Source organism: Salarias fasciatus, chromosome 11, assembly GCF_902148845.1.
Source record: "Salarias fasciatus chromosome 11, fSalaFa1.1, whole genome shotgun sequence".
In the NCBI taxonomy this organism is placed as follows: domain Eukaryota; kingdom Metazoa; phylum Chordata; class Actinopteri; order Blenniiformes; family Blenniidae; genus Salarias; species Salarias fasciatus.
Window position 1 is genome coordinate 6,206,160 of NC_043755.1, and position 11,363 is coordinate 6,217,522.

At 42.7% G+C, this 11,363-nt stretch overlaps 1 protein-coding gene across 1 annotated transcript; it reads left to right on the plus strand.

The window, feature by feature from the left end:
• The first annotated feature begins 1,752 nt into the window (after window positions 1–1,752).
• Window positions 1,753–11,342, plus strand: trpv6 (transient receptor potential cation channel, subfamily V, member 6). Its single transcript, XM_030103100.1, has 17 exons — window positions 1,753–2,034; window positions 2,161–2,308; window positions 2,922–3,019; window positions 3,166–3,288; window positions 3,715–3,855; window positions 4,067–4,165; window positions 5,111–5,286; window positions 5,405–5,551; window positions 5,719–5,798; window positions 5,890–6,025; window positions 6,987–7,073; window positions 7,167–7,243; window positions 7,878–8,043; window positions 8,196–8,262; window positions 8,937–9,205; window positions 9,308–9,414; window positions 10,941–11,342. Exons 2-17 carry the CDS (start codon window positions 2,178–2,180, stop codon window positions 11,191–11,193), a joined length of 2,157 nt encoding a protein of 718 aa, XP_029958960.1. The 5' UTR covers window positions 1,753–2,034; window positions 2,161–2,177; the 3' UTR covers window positions 11,194–11,342.
• The last annotated feature ends 21 nt before the right edge of the window (window positions 11,343–11,363 follow it).

Here is an 11,363-nt window from a genome sequence, read left to right on the forward strand (position 1 = left end):
TTTATATTATGCCCATAAGAAAAAAACTGACTGAAAAACAATTTAAGAAAAAAAAAAAATCCAACTATTGCACATGACCGAATACAGGAAACTCTTCCTTTAACAGGAACAAACCTCTGCAGAACCTCGCTCAGAGACGGTGGTTTTCTGACGTTATGGTTAAGTTTTGGGGATAAAAAGAGAGAAAATGATACTGAATCAACAGGTAACGGCAAGAAATAAACTACATTTCATATGAGGACAAGTTAAGAGAGAGAGGAGTGGCGAAATTAGACAAGATTGGAAAAGATCAATGCAATAAAGGCCTCAGAGCAGTCTAAACCTACAGCACATAAACTAGAAAACAGTCCAGAATTGACCAGAACTAAGTGAAAGCTTCATAAAATCGGCTGCATTTGCCTCCCTAACTGAAATTGTGAGCTGGTTCTACATGAGAGGAGCCCGATAGGTGGAAGCTCTGCCTCTCATTCTACTTTCAGAAAACCCCCAATAACAAAACGCTCTGCTGGGTGTTGTGGGACTACCGACTCGTTGAATTGGTTGGAATTCAGGTGTTGCCTTTGTCTTCCTCCTACACAGCCGTGTTAAGTCACTCTGAATAGGATCATTTGTTATCTGCACCAGAAACATCCGTAATAATTGTTTTTGTGGTGTCCGGGCTGAAATTAAGCATTACTGCGTACGTCCAGAGACACTGAACACCCGAACCACAAAATCATGTTTTTATGGTGTTATTGTTTCCTTATAAAGGCAGTAACAGTGTGGAAACCATTGCTCTTTATGACACAGCTTAAAGATGGTGTCGCCGTCTGGTAAACAACTATTATCTCCACAATACAAAGTGACGGCCACATCTGCTCCCATCATTACGGCCTCCTTTAGAGTCTCCCTAAACCCTGGCTGTCCGGCAGCTAACCAGTCTGTTAGTCATGACCTATAAATGGCGGCAGAAAATACCCGTGCACGACAGCTGCGGCGGGCGTTGAGGTGTATTAAGGTGGGTAATTCAGCAGTTTGGGAACTAATCTGTGAAAATAAAATGTGATTTCTTATCAGTTTCTAGCTTTAAGAATATATATGTACGTATAAAACTGAAACGTGTTTTCTGCTTTCAGAGGATTATGGCATGCCCTCATCGGACGTGATGCTGCCAGCCTCTAAATGCTCATTATGGTCTTTGAAACGCGGCAATTACAGTATGATGATTCCTGTTGACACGCAGATGGTGCTCAACATGTTAAATCACTGTGAATGAAAGTCACTGCATTGTGTTTTCGTGTATGACAGGAAGCACGTTGAAAATCTTACATCACCTCCGCGCTCACACTCCCCGATTAATCCCAGTTTCACTTGAAGGAATTCATCCATCTTGAGAGCAAAACCACTGTGCCTGGTCTGAGCTTCAGCCCTGGGTTCAGATGAAACACCTTGCAATTTCCAAACAGGTTTTGGAACAAGGCGTTGACGGTCATGATATGGCAGGATTTTCATGGTGGCCCTGCAGGTTTTGGTGGAGCAGAGGAATGCAGACCGACCTGGTGGCGACACACACACACACACACACACACACACACACACACACACACACACACACACACACACACACACACACACACACACACACACACACACACACACACACACATTCAGCTGAATGAGGGATGGAGCCACTGTCTGCTCCTCAGTCTTAAGGTGACTGAATCTAGCAGAAGATTTTGAATCAGCGTGATGAAGGAGTTCTGGGTTGGCAGTGAGTTGGAGCTCAAAGCTGGACTTTCTTCTGCGGGCTCTCTGACCAGCAGGTGAAAGTCTACCTGCTCATTACGGCCCGCCGTACCTGCAGCCGTCCTCTTTCTCCACCCATTCATCCTCGAGCCGTCCGCATGCCTCCTCCCTCACAGCTGGGTCGTATATAATGGAAATCACACAAGGTTTTCACCTCTCCTGAAAGACATTTCATAGGCGCTGGTTGCAATTTGGAGTGTTATGAGTGAGGATCATCAGGAGCTGGGGAGCGACACTTTTTGTTCAAGGGTAAGTCTCATAAATGAATATATTTTCAAGGCCTAAACGTTAAAGTAGAAACTGACTGATGGTCTAAACCCACATTTTGTTCTTTTTTCCTTTTTTGAACGTGACCACCCTGTTTGGCTCTGGCAGTCAAACGCCGGGTGTCCATGTCTCCGTCTCTGGCCAGATCTGCTCCCAGCGAGCTCAACCACTGGTGGAGCCAGCTGAAGTTTCGCCTGCAAAACAAGAAAGGATGGAATGAGATGCTGGATGAGACGTTTCTGCTCCACACAAAAAAGTAATAAAAACATATCTGATACCTCAATGCACTACTTCCAAAAATCTGCGAGGTTGTGTTTAAATTAAGATTAAGCTGCTTGAATACGACTCAGTTGGTGTTTTGTATCTTTCTTAGAGACATTTTATCTTTCTCTGGCCTTCCTAGACCAGTTTATGCTGTTAAGATTATTATTTAGCAATAGAGTGAAAATCATCACCATGCCATTCAGTTAGATACTTAGTTAAATAGTTGTATTATTTTTATTTATTTGAGTTTTTTTCTCAACCATCTTTTAATTTGTTAATATTTTAAATTATATTTATTCAAAATTCCTTTAAGAATATTCCTCACAACTTAACAAAAAAAGGCAAAAAAAATGTCAATTTTTCTGTTCTATGTTTGCTTTATCATTGGTTTTTGGCTGAATATCCTCCAGATGAATCTGTGATATGTATAACAGTCTGTATTGTCTTTCACCTTGCTCTGTACAGCACTTTATGATTTTATTTGCAAAAAACGCTATATAAATACTCTTCACTTACTCAGTAATTAAAATCATATATTTTAGATTTTTGGTGTATTTTTTTCTTAATGTGCATTTAAATGATTTCCACTTGATGTCTTTCCCCAGCATAAATGACATTCCTCTCTTCTATGCGGCTAAAAAGAACAGCACTGGCTGCATTAAGAAATTGCTCAGCTGTGCTTCCACCAACATCTTCGAGAGAGGTAAGGTAAAAAAAATGATGTGTGTGTGTGGTAATGTGTGTGTGTGTGTGTGTGTGTGTGTGTGTGTGTGTGTGGGATAATGTGTGCGCGCGTGTGTGTGTGTGTGTGTGTGTGTTAATCTGTGACGCTGTGGCCCTCTCATGCAGGGGCCCTGGGAGAGACGGCTCTGCATGTTGCTGTGATGAACGATAACCAGGATGCCGCCGTGGCTCTGATGGACGGAGCTCCCGAGCTCATCAACGAACCCATGACCTCTGAGCTTTTCCAAGGTTCGCATGTGAAATCCATGCACGCGCACACAAACACCTGTCTCTTCAAATGAATACATGTGCATGCAAACAGGTGGGATGCATTTAACAACATGAGCATTTCACAAATGATCAAAACTATTCCACAGATCTTTTAAAACTCCAAAAGTCTTGCAAGTTTAATGTCTAAAAGTAGTTCAAGTATTTCCTCAATACTAAACTTAGTGCATGCTTGTTTCTCGGGGAAAGTTATGAATTAAAGCAACTGTTGTTAAGTATTGCTTTTGGGAAGTTTTACTTTTAGTTGTGTTTTTTTTCCAATACGTCAGTTTATTTCCACGTAAGTAAACTATACTTTGATAGTGAGATCTAATAATGTTGATCAAAACACCAGAGGTTAAAGAGAAGCAGTTGATTTGCAGAGATCTGACCGTGTTTCTCCCTCAGGTGTCACTCCTCTCCACATCGCCGTGGTGAATCAGAACATCAACCTGGTCAGTCATCTGATTAGTCGTGGCGGTGACGTGTCCACGCCTCGAGTCACCGGTCTGTATTTTAGGAAGCGGATCGGAGGCCTTCTGTACTGCGGTACGTCAACATCAGTGATCTTCTGCTAAAAATACGTGTGAAGCCATCGGCCATAAATTGGACGGTTGGTGGCGAGACAATCCAAACATGACGGACATGTAAACAAAGAAAATGTCAAGCATTTATCAAAAAAATAAAAAAATAAAATAAAACTCTGGTATGCTACTGTGAACACAAATCAGTAATTTGAAAATACTGTTTCCTTGAACAGGTGAGCACATCCTGTCTTTTGCTGCTTGTGCTGGAAACGAGGACATTATTTCCATGGTCATAGATGCAGGGGCGAGCACTCGGGTCCAGGATTACCGAGGTATGAATCACACTGAGTCCCAATTTACAAAAATATGTACTTTTATTGCTATAATCACTAACAGCTCAGCAGAGGGCAACAGCATGAGGCCTCTAACCTCAAAAACAAAACCTGCCAGCTTCACTTTACTCAGGTCGACATCTGTAGCTGTCCTTCACCGGGTGCTTTTTTTTTTTTTGGAGTGGGTATATTTCCAAGAAACTTCCTCTTTTACTCTCGAGAGTCATCAATATGTAAAAATATAACCATGAATACTATTTAGTGTATTTTTATCCTGTAGTTTGCTTTAGCTTCTTTACTGGTGTGGGCGGCTGTGGCTCCGTTTGCAGAGCAGGTCATCGATCTCCCATCTCGCCCTGTCCCTGCCAAAGGAGCCTCTGGCAAAACCGAGTCCCAAATTGCTCCCGAAAGAGGTCGAGCACCTTGCATGGCAGCTGCGTCCATTGATGTGTGTGAGTGGGTGAATGTGACCAACAGCGTCAAGCACTTTCACACTGCTAAAGAGGGGAAAGTGTGCAACATAAGAGGAGGTCCATTTAGATGTGTGAGAGTACAAATGGCTCTCAGTGGATAAAACGTCAATTGTTATCCACACAATCAAAATGCCCTTATTGTTGAAAGCCTTGTGATGTTTCATTTCTTATAAACTCAAACCAACGTATTAGATGCAGGTTATAATTCAGCAGCAGCCAAACTGCATGTAATTTAATATCCTGTCAATTACTTAACTAATTTGATCAACTAATGGTTTTATTTATGGAATATTGACTCGTTTCAAGGAGCCTGGAGATAAAATGTAACTGACACAGACAGCTGAGGCCCTCAGGGTTTTAATTCAGTCATGCATATGAGCTCATTTTTATCAGTTATTAATGATTCATGGCCTTGTTTTCTCTTCCGTCTCATGTCTACACTTCTTTTTTTTTCCCCTCTCGTTCTCTTCAGGCAACACATTGCTTCACATTTTGGTTCTGCAGCCCAACAAGACGATTGCATGCCAGGCCATTGACCTGATTCTGACACGCGATGCGGAGCTGGACCAGCCAGTGCCTCTCGACATGGTGCCAAACTACCGAGGACTCACGCCCTTTAAACTGGCTGCCAAGGAGGGGAACATCGTGGTGGGTTTGGAGCTCAGCAGAGCTCATATGGAGACTGCGCAACATGAGGAGTTGAGCAGATTATTTCACTAATCTTGTCCTCGCTGCTGGGATTCCCTCTATTTTTTTTTTTCCTCAGGCTTTTCAGCACCTGGTTAACAAGAGGCGAGTGGTGCAGTGGAGTCTGGGCCCTCTGAGCTCGCACCTGTACGACCTGACCGAGATCGACTCGTGGGCCGACAGCATGTCAGTGCTTGAGCTCATCGTGGCCAGCCACCAGAGAGAGGTACAGGAGGAACACGTACAGTAGAACAGGCGTATCGGGGTTATTTCAGTCCAGGGGCCTCGTGGTAAAGTTTCATTTTGACAGGATGTAAAATCACTCACTTTGCTGTGTGAATAATGAGCATGGCGAGATGTAGAGAGATAGTACAAACCCATTCTTTCTTCCAGGCAAGAAGGATACTTGAGGTCACTCCTGTTAGACAGCTGGTCAGTCTGAAGTGGAACCTGTACGGGAAACATTACTTCAGGTGAAGGTTCACCCGTTTTCTTTTCGAGGTGAGACGTCTAAACCTGCCCCGTGTGGCTTCATGCTCTGTCTTCCTCCCCGCTCTGCTTCAGGCTGCTGCTGCTGCTGTACCTCCTCTACATCGGGACCTTCACCCTGTGCTGTGTGTTCCGCCCTCTGAAGGACGCTCCGGAGAACTACACAAAATCAGACATGGACAAAACCATCAGGGTCCAGAAGACGCTCAATGTGGGTTCCAGTCATGAATTCAAGTCAAATTTTACTATAGTGGTTCATAATACACTATAAAGAAAGATCCAGACTCAGATTGTGACATTTAATGAAATACTAAACTGTGCTGAGCATTTTGTCTTGATGCCACTTTCTTTTCAAAGAAATGGAGTGTACTTTTAACTGAATCTCATGAGTCACAAACTGCTTTATTTATACTACTATAACGTACAAAAAAAAACTTCCATCTGAATACAACAGTATGCTTGCATCTTAAAACTTTGCTTTTCTTTTGATTTATTACAGTAAAATATCCTTGTTTAGAATTTCTAACAAATAAATTCTAAACCTCTTTTCAATTAATTATACTCTTAACTTGCAATCAAAAAAAAAAAGTAAAAGTAAAAAGAAAATATAAAAATGTCTTGCAAGATTAAATGTTCTTCATATAATTTAAACTGGATTCCATAATTATTGCTCTCATAATATTATCGTAATATTATAATATGGAATATTAAAAATCACTGAAGATTTAGTTTTCATGTTATGGTTCTAATATTTCAGATGTGTTGCATATAGTTTGCATGTGGATGAAATAAGAGTAATGACAAAGTTTAAAAAAAGATATCCTGAATAACAACAAAATAAGGTGTTTTTCCTTTATGATAATCCTCTTCTTTTTACTTTCACTGTGATAATTATGTTTTTAAATCGTCCTTTTTAATATAAAAAAGTGCTTCTTGGTGCTTCATCCACTTGTAAACTGCCTTTCCCATATACTTATGAATAAATATCAAGTCCTTATGATGAAAGTCACGTCTTGCCCACTCTGCTTCACTCTGCCTCTTTCTCCCCTGCTTGTTCATGCTTGGATGTAAAGTTGTGTAAATGTCAAACTGTACACTGTCCGAACAGATAAGGTCTAACATAACAACATGGTAATATTAAAACAAACATGATTCCCTGTTCTCCGCCTCAGGAGAGTTATGTGACATATGAGGACAGCTTGCGGCTGGCGGGGGAGGTCATCAGCATCCTGGGCGCTTTGCTCATCCTCCTACTGGAGGTCAGTTTGTAAAACATGCTTGTTTTTACACGTTCTGTAAGCCACATTATAAAATGCACTGATAAATCCTCCTCTGTGTATTTTTCCTAACAGATCCCTGATATCCTGAGAGTGGGAGCGAGGCGTTACTTCGGCCAGACGGCACTGGGAGGCCCCTTCCACGTCATCCTGTAAATACAGCTACTCCTGAGCACCAAATGAAGATTTAATGTTCATCTGAAAAGCATCGAGAGCCATTCAGACACAAGGCTATCTAAAGTGCCATAAATGGAAATAAAGGGAAAAAATAAAGCTTCACAAAGAAATAAAAGAAGTACATCAACACAAGTACATAAGAATCTTACGCAGCTCAGAGTATGAAATACTCTCGTATTCTTTCTCACACATCCTCATCCTCTTCATTGAATCGACTTTGTGCTTTTCACGTATTGGTATTTGGTGTCCCAAATACCGACAACGAGGGGATAATGAATAAATAAACTAAATATAAAGATAAAGGTGATAAAATAAGTTAAGTCAGTTTTTTCCAAAAGTCCTTACATATAATAATGCTTAGAGTCTTTATTTGAAAAGAAAAGTGTGTGTCAGCAGTCCTCAGATGTTCAGAAAGTTTGTTCCACAGGTGATGAGTGTAGCAACTAAAAGCTGCTTCACCTTATTGGTTCCAGCTGCACAGTCTAAAAGAGGAAAAAGCTCCAGGTCTGAGATTATACAGAACATTTTAGTGTGCAGGCAGAGGTGTAATTCCTGAGGGAGACTGTCTGATTGAAAGCCTGACCTCACTGCTCCTCCTGTTCTGTCCAGTATCAGCTATGCCTGCCTGGTGGTGCTGCTGTGTGTGTTCAGAGCCTGCGAGGTGCAGGGAGAGGCCGAGGTCATGGCCGTGTGTTTGGTCCTGGGCTGGTGCAACGTCATGTTCTTCGCCCGAGGCTTTGAGATGCTCGGCCCGTACGTCATCATGATACAGAAGGTGAGTCCTGCCTCGACGTGACGTCCTGCTGAAGCAGCTCACCAGTAACTCGGAAGAGTCTCGTACTTCACACCTGTGTGTTTCCAGGCAGAGGGATTCATGTGTCGGTCTGGTTTTTGAGGTTTGTGTATGTGTGTCTCATTTCCTCCTAGATTATATTTGGAGACCTGACCAAGTTCATGTGGCTGAGTTTCATTGTGCTCATTGGTTTTTCCACCTGTGAGTATATTTTTGGCAATTCACACATCTCTCACAGTGCTTGCAAAATACTTTTTTTTAAATGATTATTATCGTTATTCTTATTATTAATTCTTTATGCGCCTCAATCAGTAGATCGTGCAAATCGATGAAAATCACTTTATACAGACATGCACACACACACACACACACACAACGTAATATAACTGTAACTGTAAGTGTAATTAATCGCCATTTTAAAAAATATCTTTTCATTTTCACAGCTCTAATAACCAAATTACATTTAGAGACTACTGCATGCTTAAAATTGCTGAAGAAAACTAGTTAATATCATCAGTGTTGTGCAAGAAGTAAATGATTTGCAAGTAATATATTACAGTCAATGGCTGCACAACACTGATTCGTATCTCACATGTATGACTTGCACAATGCTACATCTCATTAACAAAATGCCTGAAAGATTACATTCTGTTGTCAAAGTTAATTCCACAGAACAGTCTGATTGGATGAGAGATTTTCTGTAAGTGTTTATATTCAGCTATTTCACAGCTGTGTCACTCCACCTCACAGATGTTTCAGGTGTGAGTAAAGACACCAATGACAGCAAACTCTGGTTCGTTAGCATGACAATGATGGCAGGCCGACGTCGCTATCAGGCCCTCGACCTTCAACATTATCTTCCCGTCTGTTCGCAGCGCTGTGGATGGTGTATATGACGCAGGAACCGGACGCCATCCCTTCGTACCGCTCCTTCCCCATCACCCTCTTCTCCCAGTTTGAGCTGAGCGTGGGCCTCATCGACCTCCCGGTGGAGCACACCATCTTCACCCCGCCCATCGTCCACGTCCTGCACTGCACCTTCTCGGTGGTCTCCTACATCCTCCTCCTCAACCTGCTCATCGCCATGATGAGTGACACGCACTGGAGGGTGGCCCAGGAGCGAGACGAGCTCTGGAGGACTCAGGTAGCACAAACACATACACACAGACACGCACGCACGTCATCTCTGATTGGGAAAGCGTTGAAACTGCTGAGTCACGGTTAAAGCTTTGCTGTGGTTTCACAGGTGGTGGCCACGACTCTGATGCTGGAGCGGAGGCTTCCCCGCTGCCTGTGGCCTCGGCTCGGGGTGTGTGGGCTGAATTACGGACTGAAGGAGCGCTGGTACCTCAGGTACAAAATTACAGCAAGACCAAGAAAAAGAAGCTTTAAAAAGAAAAAAAAGTTGAATGCAAAATACGGCAGCAGACACATATAAGTGCAAAAATAATGCCCGAGCCAGGCTCACTATTTTTACTGCATTAGTCACACAGGAAGAAACTTGCCCACTGACCACAGCCTGAGTAATCTTAATGCACTGCAGCCGCAGATGATACTGTGCTGTCACTAAGAGGCCCGTCTTATTTTCCCAGTGACACGGTGCTGATACTAAGGCAACGCCGCCACACACAGTACACAACGTTACATAAACACACATATTTTGGGAAAAAATCAGCATAGCTTTTCACTGTGAAAGTGTCAGATGAGATTATTAAAAATAACTGCTATGTACAGAGCAACTGCCTAAACCTGGTGAACGTACACAAATCAGCCATAAAATTACAGCCACCTGCTCAAACTTGGACTTGGACATGGATTTCACTACACCTCTGAAGGCTCTGATATCTGGAACAGAGACGCCAGCAGTGGATTCTTTACATTCATGAATTGAGGCTTGAATGGACCCACGGCCGTCACCCATTCAACACTATTCCTTTCTTGGGTGACCTCTGACAGATATCGACCACTGCAGACTGGGCCCACCTGTCTGGAGAGGCTTTGACTCAGCTGTTTGGCTATTACGGTTTACTCTTTGTCAGGCTCATTCAAATCCTTAACCCTGCTGATGTTTCAGCTTCTAAAATATAGATATAACCCATCCTCTCCAGTGTCAAATCCCATCAAAAAGAGATCATCAGTTGTTATTCACTTTCCCTGGTCATAATGTTATGGCTGATCGGTGACAATCTGCTTGAAGTATCAGAATTTAACTGATACTGGCATTGTAGACAGTACAACGCAAGGATGCAGTGGCATCATGTCAGGATTCTCCCTGTGCATGTTCTCCCTGTGTGTGTGTCGTCCTCTCATATTCTGAAGACGTGTGTCTCAGATTGACTGGTGTCTCTGAATGGCCCACAGATGTGAGAGTGTGTGTGTGAGATCCCCTATAAAGTACCACTACTACTGTTCCTCCATCACCAGCCGGGGTCTCGTCCGGCCCTCACGGCCCTCAGTCTGGAGACGTAGAGCGGATGGACGGACGCCATAGTTTTACTGTTTACAGTTTATAACACTTTAGGTTTATTCTGTGATATTTCTACCATCTCACTAACTCACCAAGCCGTCAGGAAATGCATGATGGAAGAAACGAAGTCGCAGGACTTCCGTTGTTGCACAAAGCAAAGATCTATTTCAAGGTGGCAACACTTCTGGAGCCTGTCAGATCTTATATTTGACTCCCTCAGCAGTTATTTATTTATTTTTATGTCTCTGGCACCAACATAAAATTCCACACTTCTCTAAATCATAATTTCAATTTCCTGTTTTTGCACGTGTGTGAACGGATCAAAAGAACATATCCGGTATGTCAGTAAATAATCGTAGCATTGACGATGAAACTTGACTCCTGACTTCTGTTTCCCTCGTCCTCTTTGCAGGGTTGAAGACAGACATGACCCCATGATACAAAAGATGCGACGTTATATTAAAGCTTTCTCGAAAGAGGAGGAAAATGAAAGAGAGGAGCTGGAGAAGTCCGACACGGTCAAGGAAACTGTGAAGCTCAGGCATAAAAACAGAGGATTCAACAGGAGAACCCTGACAGGGTGGGATATGATTCGGCACAGCACTTTAGGCCTGGAGATGGAGCAGGAGGAGTCGGTAGACGACCCGGACATTAAATATGTCTAAGGAGGAGGTTCTGGGCCATTTCTATCATATTCAAATCCTGAACATATGAAGCCGATATCAAGAGTTGTTGGATTTCACTGAACTGGCAAAGAAACGACTCAACTCACCAAGTTCCGCCATGTAACCAACGGTGCAATTGTTCCTGCAGTATTATGCTATAGAGCAGAGTG

Coding starts and splice junctions, on each gene's coding strand:
- trpv6 (XM_030103100.1), top strand. CDS start 2,178: ATGTCTCCGTCTCTGGCCAGATCTGCTCCCAGCGAGCTCAACCACTGG. Junction 5,799..5,889: donor TACGGGAAACATTACTTCAG/GTGAAGGTTCAC, acceptor GCTCTGCTTCAG/GCTGCTGCTGCTGCTGTACC. Junction 7,074..7,166: donor TGCTCATCCTCCTACTGGAG/GTCAGTTTGTAA, acceptor TTTTCCTAACAG/ATCCCTGATATCCTGAGAGT.